We start from the raw sequence: 22732 nt of genomic DNA, 5'->3' as shown, positions 1-22732 counted from the left end.
CACACACAGAATAAGCCCAGGAAAGATGCACTCTGTGTCCTCTCTCCTCTCACAGCAGAGATATGCCTAACCCGGTCACGTTCACCTACGCTTCTCACCAGCTCTTTCACGTATCGTACAAGCAGCGACCGGGGGGGTGGTCAGAATCCTCACTGCTTTACCTACTGTGCCGGTGGCATGTCACGTTCAGGCTTGAAGCAAAGCGGGGAGGGGTGGGGTGGGAGGAGGGGGTGGGAAGAATGGGGAATGCACTCCCCAGAAGGCAGACCTTTCAAAGCCATCGCAAAACATTACCAAGACCGCGTGGGTCGTGCACTCGGGACTCTCCATCCCCACCACCAAAACACTCTCCACATGCCCAACTCTCTACCCCAACAGTCTAGAGGCCATGGAACAAAAAAAAGGACAAAAGAAACGAAAGAGAACACAGACACAGAAGGTGGATCGACTGCTCCTGTGCAACCAGTGTCGGACCAGGGGGGGCAGTGTCTCAGGAGCGTAGTCAGGACCTGGGGGGGGGGGGAGGTGGCTCGGGACGAGAGTGATGGGATTAGCAACTCTTTGTTTTTGAGTCGTTAACGGCGGCACGGTTAAGAGGTGGTCATTTTAGAGGGAGGAGTCTGTCCTGCTTCGCCAGGCAACCCACCGGCACCCGCCAACCTCCGAGAGATGGCATCAGCCGGGTTAGAGGTCACCCATGGGGGGGGAGAAGAAGAAGACTGGGATGGAATCCATGCCGTTTACAACCGGTCGTCCCATGTCAACCCCCTCGGAGCCGAACCCGGGCACGCAAGGGGTGGCATCAAAGCACATCGCCCTTCCCCACCGGCAACTGTCACGTGGGTGGGTGGCAAAGGGGGTGCAGCAGGAGTCACTCCCGAGGGGCTGCATGGCGAGTCGATGAAACAAACACCCACCACACCATTATATGTAAAAATAACACACTGGGAAACAGGTCTCGTAAAAGAACGGCAGCCTTTAACCACACTTACGTTCGGACAGCTTACTTTGCAGGACTTGTTCGGAGAGAGATTGTTTTACTTGAGTTGGGGGGGGGGGGGGGGAGAGGAAGAGAGGGGAAATTGGGAATTAGGAGCGGGAATATGTCCGGAAACGTAAAACAAAAATAAAAACCCCCTTGGCGAATAGCATCCAGTCACAATCATGGAGAGAGAGAGAAGGGGAGAGAGAGAGGGAGAGAGAGAGCGTGAGAAAGGGAGGGAGATACGCATCGCGTGGGTTCACAAAACCTACGGCGCAGCTGCAGAGATAATTATGTTTTGAGGAAGAGAGAGAGAGAGAGAAAGAGAGAGAAAGATATAATATAATTTTTTTTTTGTTTTAAATGCCACGGTGCTGCTTGTGCCACGATCGTGCGGGTCGTGTACTCGTCTGGAGAGAACAAACTTCCGGTCGGACGGCGGCGGCGGAGGAGAGGAGGAGGAGGAAATCGTCGGTTCATTTGGGCATAGTGGGTTTCGGCGGAATAAGCGGAGCCGGACTGATCATACCTAAGAGAAAAAGCACATCGTGTCAATACAGGGAGGGGAGGCAAGGAAAGACTCTCAATGCATTCCCCGAGGGGGTGGGGCAGGCTGGAAGTGAACAAATGGGACTTTTATCAATTTATAGGGGAGGGAGGGAGGGAGGGAGTTATATTGGGGCGCTGTGGGAAGAGCAGTTTAACATTTTGAAAATGCATCTCTCTTGCCAATGACGCAAATTAAATCTCCAGGGAGGTTCTGCGGTGATATGTGGGGTCGAAAGTGACAGAGAGAGCGGGCACACACCTGCACCTCCACACCCCAATCTACGTCACCTCTCCCTCACTCGTCCCACTTCAACCAACGGTGGTGGGGGTGCACCATGTTACCCTTTCCAACCAACCTGCCACGAGGTAAACCGGACCGCTCTCTCTCTCTCCTTCCCTCTCTCATTGCTCCTGCTCAGTGGTTTGGGATAGGCATCTCCCTGCACTACCATGCCACTCTCAGGCCTGTGCACGGTTCAGGAGCCGGTGACGTTGCAGGGAGACGGCCGTTCTCCCCCCACATTTTTAAATCATCCGCACTTGCGGTCAAGACACTGTCGCGATCGCTGAGAACCAATTTCCCTAGCACAGAACACGAAGGGGGGGGTGTTTAGCAGAAGCAGAGCCCTGGCACAACACGCGCACACACACACACACACACACAAACAAATACTCTGAGAGACAGTCTACAGCATCCACAGGATCGGCAATCACACACCACAGCAAGTGCCAAGACCAAGTATGCTTGCACCCCTCCTGTAAAAATGAAGAAAATCAGCATTGTTTAGGTTCTCAGGCCACCGTGCCGTTCAACCTGTGATTGTGGCAGGTTGGAAAACAAAGTGCCCTCCCCCACCTGACTCAAAACCGCATGTTCTCTTAATGCACCCGCCACCCATCATTTAGACCCGTGACCGTAGTAGCGAACAATTTTGCGGCTGTAATCTCTGAAAGGGCATCTTAAGCTGGCCCAGATAGCAAGAGCATAAAGAAAGTGTCTGCCTAATCAGGATAGGGACACACAACACACAGTGACACACCAATTGTACTTCTTTGAAGTCACTGCACACAATTATCACATTTAACTCAGCACACATGCGATTCTCAGAGACAGGCACGCTTTTCACACTGGGTGCCCTTCAACCCTTTCAAAATTAATGTGCGGAAAGACTTAAATTGGCTTTTCCCATCTAGGTGCAGCCTAATCTGGGGAGAACCGATGAAGGTTATTAAAGACAGATACCCCGACATAACGTTTATTGAGGCGTAATTGGGCAACACAGCAGCAGAGTTGGTGCCTACCAGCGCCGGGGACCCAGGTTCAATCCTCACTAAGGGTGCTGTCTGTACGGAGTTACCATGTTCGTAAATTATCCCTAGTGCTTAGGATAGTGCTAGTGTGCGGGGATCGCTGGTCTGCACGGACATGGTGGGCCAAAGGGCCCACTTCCGCACTATATCTCTAAACTAAACGATTAATGGGGTCCATTTATGTTAAACCAGAACACACTGCGGTGGAATCTGGGGACCCTAACAAAGGTAGAAAGAGGATACACTTAGGGATTTAAAGATTAGCAACGAGCCCGACTCCATTTGAGCCGCTTTCACAGATGCTGTCTGCAGCCAAGAACTGGAATTATTGCAGTAAAGCGGATCTGGGGTGTGGCTGTAATCAGGAGGAGCAGTGGCGTCTCTGCACAAAGTGTTCTTCGTAATGCAAACAACGTAAGTTACTAAAGCTCGCAAGAGGCTTTTAGGGAGGCACATGGATTGTGCAGGGAATGGGGGGATTATATGCAGAGAGGTGAGGATAGTTTATCTTGGCATCATGCTTGGCACAGACATCAGGCATCATGTTTGGCACAGACCATGGGCCTGTTCTGTTCCTGTGCTGTGATCTTTTCCCCTCAATCATCTGTGATACATTCCCGATCACAAATTTGCCAAATCATTTCTCTCCCCTTAGCTGGGAAAATGCACCATTGCTCCCCCTAATCACCACCGGCAGCAGGTCGGCGCGGCAGTAGAGTTGCCGCCTTACAGCGCCAGAGACCCGGGTTCAATCCTGACTGCGAGTGCTGTCTGTATGGAGCTTGTATGTCCTCTCCGCTTCTTTTAGTGCTCCGGTTTCCTCCCACAGCACAAAGACATACAGGTTTGTAGGTTTACTGTCTTTGGCAAAGATCATAATTTATTCCTAGTGTGCGGATGATGGTATTGTATGGGCGATTGTTGATCGGGGCGGACTCGGTGGGCTGAAAGACCTGTTTCCGCACTGTATCTCTATAGTCTGTTCTGGGGGTGGAGGACGGGGGGGGGGGGGGGGGGGGGGGGAGAACGGGACTCTTCCTGTGGCATCATAGTGAACATCCTCATATGACCTTCATATCCCAACGTTGTCTGGTGCTTTGGGGCGTGGACGGGAGTGCTCCTTTTGTATAACCCCCGGTTGTACAGCGGGGCTAGTTGACCACTGCAACAGGCCAGTGACCCGAGATCGTCATTATTGGGTGCAAATTGCAGGAGGGTAGAATGCCAACGAGACCTCCGTCAGCAGAGTAAGCCTCATGGCAGACGTCCTCTGCCCAAAAGCCCCCCCCCCCAGGCATCACCCTAGTGTTGTACAACTACAAGCCAAGGATTTCAGAAGGACAGTCACACAGTTCCAGGCAAAACAAAAACACTTGCCTGGCCACATTCATCCAAATCCAAGCAAAAACAGGGCCTCTTTCCCACAAATACATTCTCAAGGTGTGTATAAAAAACAGGGTACCTGCCCCCGTCTTAAAGCCCAGCTGAGGTAGGAACAAGCCTGCTTGTCTTTTAAATTTTACACCCCATTTTGCTGAGATAGGAAGATGCCTGTTCCATCTTTTAGCTTTAACCTAGCGATCTCCCCACACCCCGCTCCTCAGGGGTAGTAACAAGCCCGTTCTGCCTTTTAGTTTTTACTCAGCGAGCCCCCCGCCCCCCGCTGAGGTAGGAAGAATCCTGTTCCGTCATTTTTGCTTTTACCCAATGATTCCCTACACCCAGCTTTGCCGAGATAGGATGATGCCAGCTCCATCTTTTAGCATTTACCCAGCGATCCCCTGCACCCAGCTCCGCTGAGGTAGCAACGAGCCGGTTCCGTCGCTTAGCTTTTACCCTGCGAGCCCCCACTCCTGTTCCGTCTTTTGATTGAACGAATGCTTGAGAAATTCTGTGCTTGCGTAACCAAGTTACACAATCGTTACCACATAAAGGGTGCTGACAAAGTTTAGCTTTTAGTTTTTACCCAGTGATCCCCTACACCCCGCTTTGCCGAGGGGAAGATGCCCGTTCCGTCTATTAGCTTCTACCCAGCGATCACCCCCACCCCACTCCAATAAGGCAGGAACAATCCTGTTCCGACTTTTAGCTTTTACCCAACAATATCCCGCTCCAGATTTACCCGTTACCCAGCGACCCCCCCCCACTCCCCACCTCAAGCCAGCGCATGTTACAACGTTACTTACTGCGGCGTTGGCTTGTGCCGGACACTACTGCTCCGAGATCTGGGCGGTGCCAAGGGTAGATTCATCAATGGGCGCCACCATGCTCCAGGTGGCTCCGGTGACGCAGGCGATGTTGTTGGCTGCGGCCGCCGCCGCCACGCTCTCTGCCATCCCCGCCTGGGTCGTGAGGCAGGCGTGCCCCACCGCTCCCACTGGCTTGCGGGCCACCGATACGTACCTACTGATGTTATCGTCCATGTACTTCTCGGCCTGGTACTTTGGCACGGTGAGTGGGGACAGGCGGGTGCGCTCGTACAGCTGGGAGCAGCTGTTGGTGGCGGCAGCGGCCGTGGCTGCAGCTGCCGCCGCGGCGGTGATGGCCAGGCGGTTGGGGCTCCTCTCTCTGGTGTAGTCGACCGTCGTGTAGCCGGCGGCGGTGGAGGCCGCCTGGTAATCCTCGTAGTAGTCGTAGTAGGAGCCGTGGCTGTAATCGTAGTCGTAGTACGAGTAGTAGGACGGGTAGTATTGGGACGCAAGCTGGTACTGGCTGTACTGGTTGAGGCGGAGAGAGTGGCAATCTCGGGCCTGGTGGCCCTGCCTCCCACAGCGCTGGCACACCTCCCGCTGCCCCCCAGCCTTGCCGTAGGTCGACCTGGAGAGCTGCACCCTCAGCTTGTTCCCCAGGAAGTCATGGCCATCTAGACTGCCAATGGCTTTGAGCGCATCTTCTTCTTTCTCCATGTGGACAAAGGCATAATCTGAAAAACACGGGGAACAGGAAATTACACCTCACGTCAGGCAAAGCGATACGTGCGCCCCATCACTGCGTAGACACCAGCGGGCACGCAGCGACGGGCACAACACATTGACTTTACATACTAGAGATACGAGTCCGTGCCGACCAGCAGTAAAACCCCATACATTAGAACTATCCTACACACTAGGGACAATTTACAACTTTACCGAAACCAATTAAACTACAAACCCACACGTCTTTGGAGCAAGGAAGGAAACTGGAGCTCCGTGATAAAACCTACACGGTCACAGGTAGACCGTACAGACAGCACCAAACACTGGCTTGTGGTGCTGTAAGGCAACAGCTCTACCACTGCGCCACTGTGTGCAACCAAAGACAGTCCATCGTCCATAGTTGAGGTTAGTGTTAGTTGAGGCAGGTACTATCACAATGTTTAAGAAAGGTACAAGAGGGGGATAAATTTAGAGGGATATGGGCCAAATGCAGGCAGGTGGCACTAGGGTAGATGGGTCATGTTGGTCAGTGTAGGCAGGTTGGGCCGAAGGGCCCGTTTCCTCACCGTATGACTATGGCCAGAGGCCGGTTATCCTGCCGTACGTGGAGTACTTTCCACCAGTCCGCAGGAGTAGAAATACAGTGCTACTTGGGGGGTTCGTCACCAGGAGAGGCACAGTGGCAAAGCTGCTGCCTCACAGTGCCAGAGACCCGGGTTCAATACCGTCCTCGGGTGCTGTCTGTGTGGAGTTCGCACATTGACCCTGTAACTGCGTGGGTTTCCTCCGGGTGCTCCGGTTCCCTCCCACATCCCAAAGACGTGCAGGTTTGTGGGTTAATTGGGACTCTGCAAATTGCCTCCAGTGTGTAGGGAGTGGATGAGAAAGTGGGACAATATAAAACTAGCGCGGACGGTTGATCGATGGTCGGCGACGACTCGGTGGGAGGAAGGGCGTGGGTTTCCATGCTGTAACTAAGTGGAGTAAACCAAGAACAATCCCATCCACTAGTTCATCCCGACCGGCCACACACAGTGGGTGCACTGTGCACCAGCTACGCTCGACAGTTAACTTGTTGGGGGAGTGCAGCTATTGGAGCCGCTGCCTCCCAGTGCCAGAGACCCGGGTTCAATCCTGACCTCAGGTGGAGTAGTTTGCATGTTCTCCATGACCGGGTGGCCGTCTCCAGGTGCTCCAATTTCTTCCCGTCCAAAAAACAAGTATGCTAATTGACTGCTGCAAATTGCCTCTGGTCTACTGGCGAGTGGCAAAATCTGGGAGGTGGGAAAAGGGTTTATGAGAATGTGGAGAGAATAGAACACGTTTAACGTTGGATCGATGGAAATGGGCGATCGATGGTCGGGACGGATATTGATGGGCGATTTCCGTGCTGCGTGTCTTTACGATCGCCCTTTTCAAACCTGTAACATCTGGTGGCACGGTGTCGCAGCGGTAGAGTTGCTGCCTCACAACGCCAGAGACCCGGGTTCCATCCTGACTGCCGGTACAAAATGTGCACGTTCTCCCCTTGATCTTCTGCGGGATCTCCGGTTTCTTCCCACTCCAATGATGTACAGGGTTGTAGGTTAAACGGCTTGGTACAATTGTAAATTGCCCCTAGTGTGCGTAGGATAGTGTAAGTGTGCGGGGGTCAGCACTGACTCGGTGGGCCGAAGAGCCTGTTTTCCACGCTGTATCTCTAAACTAATCTCCCATTAACAAACAAAACGATAACAGACATGGAAATACCTCCCAAATACACCTACCCCAGGCTAAAAAACACAGCAACAGCTTCTCTTTATGATCACATTGTTTAACAATGCCATGGGAATACCTTCATTTGATAATATTCAATGGCCACCACCTGTTTCCAAGGGGGTAATTGCGACAGGGGAATAATGATAATGACTCAAATTCAACATATGCTTAATTGAATAAATGGAAAGCTACAAACAGCACTGGCATATTCCCTTGACTACATACCTCATTCTGTTAATAAACAAGGAAAAGCGGTTAACAAAAAGACAACAGTCTGGAGTTATGGCGGAACAGGCACCATTTTTAGACCTTAAGACTTTAGATATAGAGCATGGAAACAGGCCCTTCGGCCCACCGAGTCTGCGTCGACCACTGTTCACCCGTACACTAACACTATCCTATGGGTCTTTGTCCCAAACATTATGGAGGGCACTGTACATGGATAGGAAAGCTTCAGAGGGATATGGGCCAAACGTGGATGGGTGAGATTAACTTTGATGGGACAACTTGATCGGTACGGATGGGTTGGGCTGAAGGGCCTGTGTCCACGCTGTACAAGCCTAGGGCTCTATGACTTCCTCAAGAAGGAAAAGGGTTTGGACAAGTAACGGAGGCCGCCGTGACATCACCGGGAAAGCCCTCTATCTCCAGATCTACTGTATCCGCTATTCCAGATGTGGACTCCTAAATATCGGCGATGCAAAGCACAGCCTCGTCCACGGTTTCGCTGAACAGCTACGCTCAGCCCGTCCAGGCCTACTCGATCTCCTGGTTTCCAAACACTTTAACTCCGCTTACCCACTCCCATACTGAACTTTCTGTCCTGGGCCTCCTCCACTGTCGGAGTGAGGCCCAACGCAAATTGGAGCAGCAGCACCTCATATTTCGCTTGGGCAGCACACAACCCAGCGGTGTGAATATTGATTTATCTAACTTCAAGTAACCCCTGCTATCCTTCTCTCTCCATCCCTTCCCCACTCTACGTCTCTGACTAATTTCACTGTCCTCCTGATTAATTTTGCTGATTGTATTCCTGTCTACACACTAATGAAGATGGGGCATGTTGGTCAGTATGGTCTAGAGAGCTACCTCATTGGACACCCTCGGACTATCTTTGATTGGAGTTTACCTTGCACTAAATGTTATTCCCTTATCATGTATCTGTACAGTCCACATGTATAGGAAGGAACTGCAGATGCTGGTTTGCACCAAAGAGACATAAAAAGCTAGAGTAACAGCGCTGGAGAAAAGGAATAGGCGACGTTTCGAAACGTCGAAACATCACCCATTCCTTTTCTCCAGAGATGCCGTCTGACCCGCTAAGTTACTCCAGCTTTTTGCATCTATCTCATAGTTGTAGGTTAAATGGCTAAATATAATTATAAATTAGCCCCAGTGTGTAGGATAGTATAAGTAGGCAGGGATCGTTGGTCGGCGAAGACTCTGTGGACGAAGGGCCTGTTTCTGCGCGGTATCTCTAAGCTAAACCCGTACTAATCTAGTATCTGTCAATCTCCGCCTTTATAATGCCCATCGACCTGTCCTCCAGTCTTCCATGGTAATGAATTCAACAGGTTCACCACCCTCTGACTAAAGAAATTCTTCCTCATGTCTATTCTAAAGGCACGCCCTTTTATTCTGAGGCTGTGCCCTCTGGTCCTAGACTGTCCTACAAGTGGAAACAATCTCTCCACATCCACTGGGCTATTAAACACTACAACCGCCAAATAAGCTCTGAACTACATAAACTTGGGGGCATTGGTTTTGTCCTTTTGCACTATTATCGTTTGTATGTGTATTTATGTGTAAATATGAAAAAAACTGCAGATGCTGGTATAAATCGAAGGTAGACAAAAAATGCTGAAGTAAGATATTGTTTACAGAGTACAATGTTTATATATTCTGTTGTGCTATTGCAAGTAAGAATGTCATTGTTCTATATGGGACACTTGCAAAAACACTTGACTCTATCCAGGCCTTTCACTATCAAGAGTCAAGTATGCATATATACTATCAAGAGAGTGTTATTGTCATGTGTACACACACATATATATATATATACATACACACACTGTCAAGTGAATTTTACAGTCAAGAGTTTTCCCGTCATGTATACACACACACACACGTACTATTGACACTACTCTATCCAGGCCTTTCACTATCAAGTCAAGAGTTTATTGTCATGTGTGTGTGTGTGTAGGAAGGAACTGGAGATGCTGGTTGAAAATAAAGATAGACACAAAATGCTGGAGTAATTCAGCGGGACAGGTAGCATATCTGGAGAGAAGGAATGGGTGATACATATATATATATATACATATACATACATACACACACACGACTTGACTATTTAGGACTTTCACTATCAAGAGAGTTTTAATGACATGTGCCCATACAATAAAACTCTTGATAAAGGCTTGGGTATTCGTCAAGCGTATACACACATATACACACATATATATATATACACACATATATATATATATACATATATATACATATATATATGTATGCGCACACACACATATATTGTATGTACACACACACACACACTAAAACTCTCTATTACGAAAGGCCTGGACAGTTTAGTCAATAGCATGTTTGAATGTATGTGTATATGTATGTATGCGTGCGCATATACATATATATATACACACAATACATGTAGAGATATATATACACACAATACATGTAGAGATATATATACACACACAATTAGTTTCACACACATGCAATTACACACATTACATACACACAATTGCGCACACAATTGTACACAAACACAATTACACACAAACACAATTACACACACACAATTGCAAACAAACACATTCACACACAAAATTACACACACAAACACAATTATACACAAACAAAATTGCACGCACAAAAACACACAAAATTACACACAAACACAATTGCACATAACACAACACACAACTGCACACACACACGCAAAAAAAAATTACAAACAATTACACACGCACACAATTACTCATATAAACACAATTGCACACAAACACAATTGCACACAAACACAATTACACAACACAATTACACACAAACACAATTACACAACACAATTACACACACACACAATTGCACACAAACACAATTACACACACACAATTACACACACAAACACAATTGCACAAACACAATTACACACACACACAATTGCACACAAACACAATTACACACAAACACAATTACACACACACACAATTGCACACACAAACACAATTACACAAACACAATTGCACACAAACACAATTGCACACACAAACACAATTACACACACAAACACAATTGCACAAACAAACACACACAAACACAATTGCACAAACACAATTACACACAAACACAATTACACACACAAACACAATTACACACAAACACAATTACACACACAAACACAATTACACACAAACACAATTGCACACAAACACAATTACACACAAACACAATTACACACGCAATTGCACACACATACAAACAATATCACACACACAATATATATATATATATGTGTATGTACACACACATATAAACATCATTGGGTCAGTTACGTGGCCACGGATTCATGACCTTCGGTGAATCATGAAGTTTATACCTTTGACGATGTCGCACTCGACCACGCGGCCGTACTCCTCGAACTTGGCCCGCAGCTCCTGGTTGGTGCAGCTGGGCGCCAGGCTGCCCACGTACACCTTGGTGACGGCCATGGTGGAGGCGGAGGGCGACGGCCGGGGCCGCGACTCGGCCACGTTCAGCTTCTGCCCGTGCAGCTCGTACTGGTTGAGGGCGGCGATGGCCTGAGCCGCCTCCTCGGGGCTGTCCATGTGCACGAAGCCGTAGTGGCGGATGATGTCGCACTCCCTCACCGTGCCGTAGTACTCGAACAGCGTCCGCAGCTCCTCCACCGTGCCCTCGGTCGGTATGTTCCCTACAAAAATCTTCATATTTGTTTTTAACTAACTCACTCTCACGCTCTCCCCCCTCTACTTTATTTTTTACCTCAGCTACTCGGGTTAGAGTGTGGCGGTTGTTGATTTTTTTTAAATTTGGAAGCGAAAGTGAAGCGTCGCCGCCGCTGCTGCTGCTGCACAAAATGGCGCCGGTATCAACGTTCGTTCGGGAGGCCTTGGGGGTGGTGGGCGGGGCGACCCTGGTGACGGACGGTCGCTTCGGCCAATCGGCGTCCGGCACCCTCCCGCCGCCAAGGGGGGCCGGCCAATCGGGTGGCGGTTATGCCGCCCAAGTCCCGCCCTCCGCCTGCTACCTCCGCCGGAAGGGGGCGTACCGAGCGGGCGGGCTCCCGGTCCCCGCTTGAAGCCCATTTGCCGGCCGCCATTTTGTATTCCAAAAAGAGCGGGAGGGGGGGAGGGGGAGGTGGAGGTGGAGGGGAGGGGAGGAATAAAGAGGCAAACTTCACTCCCAACTAGATAGATAGATGGATAGATAGAGGGATAGAGAGAGGGATAGAGAGAGGGATGGAGAGAGGGATGGAGAGAGGGATGGAGAGAGGGATGGAGAGAGGGATGGAGAGAGGGATGGAGAGAGGGATGGAGAGAGGGATGGAGAGAGGGATGGAGAGAGGGATGGAGAGAGGGATGGAGAGAGGGATGGAGAGAGGGATGGAGAGAGGGATGGAGAGAGGGATAGAGAGGGATAGAGAGGGATAGAGAGAGGGATAGAGAGAGGGATAGAGAGAGAGAGGGTTAGAGAGAGAGAGGGTTAGAGAGAGAGAGGGTTAGAGAGAGGGTTAGAGAGAGAGAGGGTTAGAGAGAGGGATAGAGAGAGGGATAGAGAGAGGGATAGAGAGAGAGGGATAGAGAGAGGGATAGAGAGAGAGGGATAGGGAGAGAGGGATAGAGAGAGGGATAGAGAGAGGGAGAGGGTTAGAGAGAGGGATAGAGAGAGGGAGAGGGTTAGAGAGAGGGATAGAGAGAGGGTTAGAGAGAGAGAGGGTTAGAGAGAGGGATAGAGAGAGAGGGTTAGAGAGAGGGATAGAGAGAGGGAGAGGGTTAGAGAGAGGGATAGAGAGAGGGTTAGAGAGAGAGAGGGTTAGAGAGAGGGATAGAGAGAGAGAGGGTTAGAGAGAGGGATAGAGAGAGAGGGATAGAGAGAGGGATGGAGAGATGGATGGAGAGATGGATGGAGAGATAGAGAGAGGGATAGAGAGGGATAGAGAGGGAAAGAGAGATGGATGGAGAGATGGATGGAGAGATAGAGAGAGAGGGATAGAGAGAGAGAGAGAGATGGATAGAGAGAGAGAGGTGGATAGAGAGAGAGAGATGGATAGAGAGAGAGAGAGATGGATAGAGAGAGAGAGAGAGAGAGATGGATAGAGAGAGAGAGAGATGGATAGAGAGAGAGAGAGATGGATAGAGAGAGAGAGATGGATAGAGAGATAGATGGAGAGAGAGATGGATAGAGAGAGAGATGGATAGAGAGATAGATGGAGAGAGAGATGGATAGAGAGAGAGAGATGGATAGAGAGAGAGATGGAGAGAGAGATGGATAGAGAGAGAGATAGAGAGAGAGATGGATCGAGATAGATGGATAGAGATGGATAGATATATATATAGAGAGAGAGATAGATAGATAGATAGATAGATAGATAGATAGATAGATAGATAGATAGATAGATAGATAGAGATCTATATCTATATCTATCTAGTGTAAGAAAATAACTGCAGATGCTGGTACAAATCGAAGGTATTTATTTCACAAAATGCTGGAGTAACTCAGCAGGTCGGGCAGCATCTCAGGGGAGAAGGAATGGGTGACGTTTCGGGTCGAGACCCTTTTTCACCCGAAATGTCATATCATATCATATATCTACAGCTGGAAACAGGCCTTTTCGGCCCTCCAAGTCCGTGCCGCCCAGCGATCCCCGTACATTAACACTATCCTACACCCACTAGGGACAATTTTTACATTTACCCAGCCAATTAACCTACATACCTGTACGTCTTTGGAGTGTGGGAGGAAACCGAAGATCTCGGAGAAAACCCACGCAGGTCAAGGGGAGAACGTACAAACTCCTTACAGTGCAGCACCCGTAGTCAGGATCGAACCTGCGTCTCCGGCGCTGCATTCGCTGTAAAGCACTACCGCTGCGCCACCGTGCCGTGTCACCCATTCCTTCTCTCCCGAGATGCTGCCTGACCTGCTGAGTTACTCCAGCATTTTGTGAATAAATAGATAGATAGATAGATAGATAGATGGAGATAGATAGAGATAGATAGATAGATAGATAGATAGATAGATAGATAGATAGATAGATAGATAGATAGATATAATAATAATAATTTTATTTGTCATATGTAGTTTGGCACAGGGTCAACAATACAATGAAATGTATTTGACAAGACAACGGGTCACCTCAGCAGTAATATTCCAATGATAAATAAGATTAAAAAGACATTAGTAAGGTAAAAAGACAATATTAAAATAATCAACATATATGATTTGAAATGTGTTTATGAGTTCAGAAGCCTAATAGGCTGATGGTGGAAACTGTTCTTAAGTCCGGTGATTTTGTCGTGGTTACCGGTGTTCAAAATGAAGCAGATGACACGGAGAATTCTTCAAGAAGTTCAAAGCCTTTATTTGCAAACAACGGCTGGAACAATCAGGATGTCAGCCATACTCATGTATCGTATGCCTGACGGTAACAAGGAGAACAGCCTGCGTGCTGGGTGGCTGTGGTCCTTGATGATGCTGCGTGCCTTCTGCAGGCACCGCCGGTAGACAGTTGCCAGTGATGTGCTGTGCCGTCTTCACCACTCTGCAACCGCAAAAGCGCGGTCACCCCTGAGCTTAAGCCTAGACCGCGGGATAGTCAGTAGCCCCAAGTCGGCCGACCTGAGGGACCTGGAAATAGAGTGGTGGGTTAGAAGATTTTTGATATAGGGGGGGGCAAGCCCGTTTAGGGCTTTGTATGTGAATAGGAGGAGCTTGAAGTTGATTCTGTACCATACTGGGAACCAGTGGAGAGAGGCCAGAATCGGGGTGATGTGGTCCCTTTTACGGGTACCCGTCAGGAGTCTCGCTGCGGCGTTTTGGACCAATTGCAGGCGGGACAGGGATGATTGGCTGATCCCAGTGCGTAGGGAGTTGCAGTGGTCTAGGCGGGAGGAAATGAATGCGTGGATGATTTTTTTCAATGTCGTCAAATTGGAGGAATGGTTTGATTTTAGCTACGGTACGAAGCTGACTTCTCCCACAGCGTTGACTTGCTTGTCAAACTTTAATGCAGAGTCAAATATCACGCCAAGGTTTTTGACATGCGGTTGGACTAGGGAGGATAGGCTTCCAAGGCTGCCTGTTGTCGTTTTGATGGAGTCGGGGGGGGGGAGGGGGGAATAGGATGACCTCAGACTTGCTCTCGTTTATAGACAATAGGTGCAGGAGGAGGCCCTTCGAGCCAGCACCGCCATTCAATGTGATCATGGCTGATCATTCTCAATCACTACCCCGTTCCTGCCTTCTCCCCATACCCCCTGACTCCGCTATCCTTAAGAGCTCTATCTAGCTCTCTCTTGAATGCATTCAGAGAATTGGCCTCCACTGCCTTCTGAGGCAGAGAATTCCACAGATTCACAACTCTCTGACTGAAAAAGTTTTTCCTCACCTCAGTTCTAAATAGCCTACCCCTTATTCTTAAACTGTGTGGCCCCTTGTTCTGGACTCCCCCAACATTGGGAACATGTTTCCTGCCTCTAACGTGTCCAACCCCTTAATAATCTTATACGTTTCGATAAGATCTCCTCTCATCCTTCTAAATTCCAGTGTATACAAGCCTAGTCGCTCCAGTCTTTCAACATATGACAGTCTCGCCATTCCGGGAATTAAGCTAGTAAACCTACGCTGCACGCCCTCAATAGCCTTCCTTAGTTGAAGGAAGTTCTGTGCCATCCAACATTTTATGTCCTCAAGGCAGTGCATGAGGCTGATTAAATGTGACCGGTTGTTGGGTTCAGGGGGAGATAAAACCCAACTGGACAACGACTCCCACCCCATGCAGGACAGTGTCACTGCACTGAGTAGCTCCTTCAGTGACAGACTCCTTCACCCCAAGTGTGTGAAGGAGAGATATAGGAGGTCCTTCCTTCCCGCTGCTGTGAGACTGCACAACCAGCACTGCTCCCAGCAGACCAGTCAACAGACCAGTCAACAGTAACAGTAACAGTAAAGAAAAAACACAGCAAATGATGACATTTACCCTTATCTTTATTTTTATTTATAATGAATGTCTCTTGCTATCCACTTTGCCGCTGTAACACCGAGCAAATAAAAAGGAATATATTATTATATTCATCAGTCTGAAGAAGGGTCTTGACCCAAAACGTCACCCATTCCTTCTCTCCCGAGATGCTGCCTGACCTGCTGAGTTACTCCAGCATTTTGTGAATAAATACCTTCGAGTTGTACCAGCATCTGCAGTTATTTTCTTATATTATATATATTATTATATACAGACGCTGAGAATGTGTATTGCAGAATTTTTATTTTGTATGTATTTTTTATTCTGAATTAAATTTATGTTTGGAAATTTAAAAATGGTGGCTTTTGCTATCCTTTCGCGAACATCATCCATAGTCCCGAGAGCACCTCCTGCTGGCGGAAGAAGAAAACGTCCAACGGAAATCGCCGTGGACCGACTTTTATTTATGGTCTTACAGCACGCAAACAGGCCCTTCGGCCCAACTTGCCCATGCCGACAAACATGCCCCATCCACACTGGTCTCGCCTGCCCGAGTTTGGCCCATGTCCCTCGCAACCTTGCCAATAATAATAATAATAATAATGCATTACATTTGTAGAGCGCTTTTCTAAACACTCAAAGACGCTTTACAGGGTTTACTAAAACATAAAAGAAAAGAAATAGATAAATAAGTAAACGAAGAGAAAAGGAAAAAGAAGGTGAGGTGACCTTCAGTGGTTGAAGGCAGTGCTGAACAGGTGAGATTTCAGTGATGTTTTGAATGTGGTGAGTGAGGAGGAGTCTCTGACGGTTTGGGGTAGTGAGTTCCATAGGGTGGGAGCAGCGATGGAGAAAGCCCTGTCCCCCCAGGATCTGAGTTTGGTCCGGATGGGGAGGGGACAGGAGGTTGGCAGCAGCAGAGCGGAGGGTACGGGTTGGAGTGTGTCTGTGGAGGAGGTCAGTCAGGTAGGATGGGGCCAGGTTATGGAGGGCTTTGTAGGTCACGAGGAGGATTTTGTACTGGATTCTCTGGGGGATGGGGAGCCAGTGGAGCTTGAAAAGGACGGGGGTGATATGGTCACGGATCGGGGTGTGGGTGAGTAGACGGGCAGCGGAGTTCTGGATGTGTTGGAGTTTGTTGATGATTTTTGAGGGTGAACCATAGAGGAGGCTGTTGCAGTAGTCCAGACGGGAGGTGATGAAGGCGTGGATGAGGGTTTCAGCAGCTGTGGAGGAGAGGGATGGGCGGAGACGGGCGATGTTTTTGAGGTGGAAGAAGGCTGTCTTTGTGATGTGTTTGACGTGTTTGTCGAAGGAGAGGGTTTGATCAAAGATGATTCCAAGATTCCGGATGTGAGGGGAGGTGGATACTGGGAGACCATCAATATTGAGGATGAAGTTCTGGGTGGATTTGGTGAGCGTTTTTGGACCAATGATGATGATTTCAGATTTGTTGCAGTTGAGTTTGAGGAAATTTGATTGAAGCCAAGATTTTATTTCAGTGATGAAGGCGTGGATGAGGGTTTCAGCAGCTGTGGAGGAGAGGGATGGGCGGAGACGGGCAATGTTTTTGAGGTGGAAGAAGGCTGTCTTGGTGATGTGTACCCATCGCAAATGTCTTTTAAACGTGCCAATGGTACCTCCTCTGGCAGGTAACTTTCCGCACACCCACCAGCCTCTGTGTGAAAAGGTTGCCCCTCAGGCTCCTGTTAAATGGGGTTTCTCCGGGTGCTCCGGTTTCCCACCCAGGTCCCCATATCGTGAATATCACGTTCCACAGTCTAGGAGCTGCAACCGCAAAAGAGGACCGCTGCACCACCGTGCCTGTGTTTGTGTGCGTGGATCGCTGTTCGGTGCAGTCTCGGCGGGCTGAAAGGCCAGGTTCCGTGCTGTATCTCTAATCTAAACTAAACTTAACAGGATCTCGACCCAAAACGTCACCCATTCCTTCTCTCCAGAGGTGCTGCCTGTCCCGCTGAGTTACTCCAGCATGTTTGTATCTATCGAACTGCGGTTCCTTCCTACACATTAGTACGTATAACTCTCGTGACTCTCTCCCACGCACCCTCTTCCACTTGAGGGGGGGGGGGGGGCTCGTTGACACTTACCGAATAGTGAGCGGCCTGGATAGAGTGGATGTGGAGAGGATGTTTCCACTAGTGGGAGAGTCTAGGACTATAGTATAAGATTATTAAGGGGTTGGACACGTTAGAGGCAGGAAACATGTTCCCGATGTTGGGGTGAGTCCAGAACCAGAGGCCACACAGTTTAAGAGTAAGGGGTAGGCCATTTAGAACGGAGATGAGGAAAAACTTTTACAGTCAGAGAGTTGTGAATCTGTGGAATTCTCTGCCTCAGAAGGCAGTGGAGGCTAATTCTCTGAATGCACTCAAGACAGAGCTAGATAGATCTCTTAAGGATAGCGGAGTCAGGGGGTACGGGGAGAAGGCAGGAACGGGGTACTGATTGAGAATGATCAGCCATGATCACATTGAATGGTGGTGCTGGCTCGAAGGGCTGAATGGCCTACTCCTGCACCTATTGCCTATTGACTAGAGGTCACAGCCTCAGAATTGAAGGATGTTCCTTTAGGAAGGAGATGAAGGGAAATTTCCTTAGTCAGAGGGTGATGAATCTGTGGGATTCTTTGCCACTGAAGGCTGTGGAGGCCAAGTCAGTGGATATTTTTACGGCAGACATTCTTGATTAGAGCGGGTGTCAGGGGTTATGTGGAGAAGACAGGAGAATGGGGTTAGACAATAGGTGCAGTAGGCCATTCGGCCCCTCGAGCCAGCACCACCATTCAATGTGATCATGGCTGATCATTCTCAATCAGTACCCCGTTCCTGCCCTCTCCCCATACCCCCTGACTCCGCTATCCTTAAGAGCTCTATCTAGCTCTTTTAGATTTAGATTTTGAGGTACAGCGCAGAAACAGGCCCTTCGGCCCACCGGGTCCGCGCCGCCCAGCGATCCCCGCACACTAACACTATCCTACACCCACTAGGGACAATTTTTACATTTGCCCAGCCAAATGAATGCATTCAGAGAATTGGCCTCCACCGCCCTCTGAGGCAGAGAATTCCACAGATTCACAACTCTCTGACTGGGAGGGAGAGATAGCCATGATTGAATGGTGGAGCAGGCTTGATGGGCCGAAAGGCCTAATTCTGCTCCTATCACTTACGACCTTAAAGAGACACAAAGCGAAACTGCAAATTAACATTATGTTTATTAACTTATATCAGAATACAAAACTAAGGGTCACATTTTAAGGTCGGGTCTCCAAGGAGTGGGGGAAACTTGATCGCCAGAAAGCGTCTGTGTTTGTTCAACACTCGGGATGCCAGATAGAGACCCCGGTTTCCAGCCTGTATTCGGCATTGTCTGGTCAAGATTAAGTTGTACCCCAATCGATTGAAGACCTGGCCCTGATTTCTGGAGAGCAAATGCCACCTCTCCGACATCCCGTCAAACACAACATGAGTTTAAACGAAGCTCCCTCTACACAAACCCATCACCCGCCCCTGGGGTGGAGGGGAATCCACAAGGGCATGGTGCCGCCAAGGATGGGCGCGAGGTCAAGGGGTGGGCGAGAGGGCAAGGCATGGGCGTGAGGTCAAGCCATGAAGTCAAGTCTCGGCGTGAAGTCAGGGGTGGGCAAAAGAAGGGCTTACATTCAAGGGATTGGCGTAAGGTCAAGTATGGGCGCGAGGTCAAAGGGGGGGGCGAGAGGTCAAAGTGAGGAGTGTGAGGTCAAAGGGGCGAGAGGTCAAAGGGGGAGGGAGGTCAAAAGGGTGGGTGAGAGGTCAAGGGGGGGCGAGTGGGCAAGGGTGGGTGAGAGGTTAAAGGGGGGGGCGAGAGGGAAGGGATGGGCGTGAGGTCAAGGGATGGGTGAGAGGGAAGGCGGGGCGTGAGGTCAAAGGGGGCGAGAGATCAAGGGGTGGGCGAGAGGTCAAAGGGGAGAGAGGTCAAAGGGGTGGGCAATAGGGTAAGGGTGGGGCGAGAGGGAAGGGGGGCGAGAGGGAAGGGGGGGGCGAGAGGGCAAGGGATGGGCAAGGTCAAGGGTGGGCGAGAGGGCAAGGGTGGGGCGCGAGTGGTCAAGTATGGGCGAGGTCAGAGCATGGCCGTGTGTCGCAGCAGTGCCCCCCGCAGGCCGGGAGGACCCCACTAGGGCAGCCGCTTCAGGCTGTGCAGCGACTCTGCGCAGCTCCTGATCAGGCCGCAGAGCTGGGCGCTGTACTCGACGGAGGCCGCCCGCTCCAGCTCCCCGCTGGCCCAGGCCATCTTCCGCAGCAGGGCCCGCTCCGCCTGCCCCGGGGTGCCGGCCAGGCCGGGGGCGAGGGCGGGGGCGGGCCGGGGCGCGGGCGCCGCTGTCTCGTCGGGCAGCGGGTGGGAGCGGGCGGAGGGAGGCGGACCCCCGGCGGTGCCCAGCGACAGGTCCTGCGGGCACAGGCTGAACGGGTGCCCGGGCTCCCCGTTGTACAGGCGCTGCCTCTCCCTCACCTGAGTCAGGGCCGCCTGTGGGTTCAGGGCTGTGGACATAACAGCGGGGACACAGTGAGAGTCAAGTGTGTCACTAAACTAGACCACGCTGGGCACAAACCTCTCCTGCATTGGTACAGCACCCTCTCCTCCACCCCCCCTCCCTCCACTCCCTCAACCCCCTTATCCTCCCTCCCTTCCTCCCACCCTCCACTCCATCTCCCTCAACCCCCTTACCCTCCCTCCTCCCTCCACCTCCCACCCTCCACCCTCCCCTCCCCCCTCCCCTCCCCCCTCCTCCACTCCATCTCCCTCAACCCCCTTATCCTCCACCCCCTCCCATCCTCCCCCTCCCTCAACTCCCTTATCCTCCCTTCCCCCCTCCCTCCCCTCCACTCCATCTCCCTCAACCCCCTATCCTCCCTCCCTCCACCCCCTCCCCTCCATCTCCCTCAACCCCCCTATCCTCCCTCCCCTCCCCCACTCCACTCCATCTCCCTCAACCCCCTTACCCTCCCTCCTTCCTCCCCCTCCCTCCACCCCCTCCCTTCCTCCCCCTTCCCTCCCCCCCCCCCACTCCATCAACCCCCTTATCCTCCCTCCCCCTCCATCCCTTCCTCCCCCCTCCATGTTTTGGCTGAGCGTTGAAGAGTATAGTGTATCTGATCTGTTTGGATAGCATGCACAAGAATGCTTTCCACTGCACCTGGGTGCCCCGTGACAATAATACACCTAAACCACTTAGCCTGTCACCGCACAGATGCTGCTGTGAATGTTTACCATTCCAAGCGCGGGCTCGGCGATCATTTCGCCGAACACCTCTGCTCGGTCCGCCTAAACCTACCCGATCTAAACACTTCAACTCCCCCTCCCACTCCCAGTCTGACCTTTCTGTCCTGGGCCTCCTCTATTGTCAGAGTGAGGCCCAGCGCAAATTGGAGGAACAGCACCTCATATTTCGCTTGGGCAGCTTACACCCCAGCGGTATGAACATTGACTTCTCTAACTTCTCGTCACCCTTGCTTTCCCTCCCTCTCCATCCCTTCCCCTGCCCCCCGACCAGTCTGACTGTCCCCGTTTACAATAGACAACAGGTGCAGGAGTAGGCCATTCGGCCCTTCGAGCCAGCACCGCCATTCAATGTGATCATGGCTGATCATTCTCAATCAGTGCCCTGTTCCTGCCTTCTCTCCATACCCCCTCACTCCGCTATCCTTAAGAGCCCTATCTAGCTCTCTCTCGAATGCATCCAGAGAATCGGCCTCCACTGCCTTCTGAGGCAGAGAATTCCACAGATTCACAACTCTCTGACTGAAAATGTTTTTCCTCATCTCCGTTCTAAATGGCCTACCCCTTATTCTTAAACTGTGTGGCCACGCTTTATCTCTGTTTGTTTTGTTGTTACCTTCTCCTGACTAACAATGATCTATTCATTAAAGATCCCTTGATCTCCACCCCCTTTGTCTCATTTTCACACCTTGCTCTTCCTTATCTCTGCATCTCCCTCTCCCCTCTCAATCTGAAGAAGGGTCTCGACCCGAAACGTCACCCATTCCTTCTCTCCAGAGATGCTGCCTGAGTTACTCCGGCATTTTGCGCCCACCTTCGGTTTAAACCAGCATCTGCAGTTCCTTCCGACACTTTTCATTACCTGGGTTGTCTTTGTCCACGTCAGAATCCAGCTCCTGACAGGCCACGCAGTAGTTTTTCTGCTTCTTATCCTGCAGAAGGACTGTCTGTGGAGTAGAACAAGCCACAAGTTTAATTACTCCTGGATTCCATGTTTAATTACTCCCCCGGCCAGCCACACATAAGATTATTAAGGGGTTGGACACGTTAGAGGCAGGAAACATGTTCCCAATGTTGGGGGGAGTCCAGAACCGGGGGCCACACAGTTTAAGAATAAGTGGTAGGCCATTATAGAACGGAGATGAGGAAAAACTTTTTCAGTCAGTGAGTTGTAAATCTGTGGAATTCTCTGCCTCAGAAGGCAGTGGAGTCCAATTCTCTGAATGCATTCAAGAGAGAGCTAGATAGAGCTCTTAAGGATAGCGGAGTCTGGGGGGTATGGGGAGAAGGCAGGAACGGGGTACTGATTGAGAATGATCAGCCATGATCACATTGAATGGCGGTGCTGGCTCGAAGGGCCGAATGGCCTCCTCCTGCACCTATTGTCTATACAAACCTGCACGTCATTAGGGACCTGGGTGGGAAACCGGAGCACCCGGAGAAAACCCATTTAACAGGAGCCTGAGGGGCAACCTTTTCACGCAGAGGCTGGTGGGTGTGTGGAAAGTTACCTGCCAGAGGAGGTAGTTGAGGCAGGTACCATTGCCACGTTTAAAAGACATTTGCAACGGGTACAATGGCCTCCTCCTGCGCCTATTGTCTATTGTCTATCAAAGCAATGGCCAAGAAAGCACACCACCGCCTCTCTTTAGGATTAGGACGTTCGGCATGTCCCCGACAACCCTCGCTGACTTCTACAGATGCGCCCTAGAACGCATTTTATCG

General features: G+C 50.4%; 3 protein-coding genes across 4 annotated transcripts in view; 1 reads left to right on the top strand and 2 right to left on the bottom strand.

Annotated features, from left to right (window-relative positions):
* LOC144609632 (cystatin-C-like) overlaps window positions 1–22732 on the top strand; it is a 369350-nt gene that overhangs the window by 93581 nt on the left and 253037 nt on the right. The gene's annotated exons all lie outside the window — the stretch shown is intronic.
* On the bottom strand, window positions 11–11652 carry LOC144609530 (RNA-binding protein 4B-like). 2 transcript variants are annotated; one of them, XM_078428035.1, is made up of 3 exons: window positions 11132–11652; window positions 5029–5765; window positions 11–1511 (listed from the first exon to the last, which is right to left on the bottom strand). In XM_078428035.1, the coding sequence occupies exons 1-2, from the start codon at window positions 11478–11480 to the stop codon at window positions 5053–5055; spliced, it is 1062 nt and encodes a 353-aa protein (XP_078284161.1). In that variant the 5' UTR covers window positions 11481–11652; the 3' UTR covers window positions 11–1511; window positions 5029–5052. The 2 variants fall into 2 exon arrangements, with proteins under 2 accessions (XP_078284161.1, XP_078284162.1); XM_078428036.1 differs by lacking the exons at window positions 11–1511; window positions 5029–5765 and adding an exon at window positions 6900–7031.
* LOC144609267 (protein ZNRD2-like) overlaps window positions 18968–22732 on the bottom strand; it is a 6329-nt gene continuing 2564 nt past the window's right edge. Inside the window, exons 2-3 of the mRNA XM_078427696.1 lie at window positions 21870–21954; window positions 18968–20268 (exon numbers count right to left, since the gene is read on the bottom strand). Of these exons, the coding sequence (XP_078283822.1) occupies window positions 19904–20268; window positions 21870–21954 (450 nt within the window). The 3' untranslated portion in view covers window positions 18968–19903. The remainder of the gene's footprint in view (window positions 20269–21869; window positions 21955–22732) is intronic.

Source organism: Rhinoraja longicauda, chromosome 34 (genome assembly GCF_053455715.1).
Source record: "Rhinoraja longicauda isolate Sanriku21f chromosome 34, sRhiLon1.1, whole genome shotgun sequence".
NCBI classification, from domain to species: domain Eukaryota; kingdom Metazoa; phylum Chordata; class Chondrichthyes; order Rajiformes; family Arhynchobatidae; genus Rhinoraja; species Rhinoraja longicauda.
Note: the sequence above shows the minus strand (reverse complement) of the source record. Positions and strands in the feature narration are given on the sequence as shown.

Excerpts from the sequence above, each read along its gene's own strand:
- LOC144609530 (XM_078428035.1), bottom strand. The coding sequence starts at position 11,480 with ATGAAGATTTTTGTAGGGAACATACCGACCGAGGGCACGGTGGAGGAG. Across the intron at positions 5,766-11,131 it reads CGAGTGCGACATCGTCAAAG|ATTATGCCTTTGTCCACATG; the intron begins GTATAAACTTCA and ends CGTGTTTTTCAG.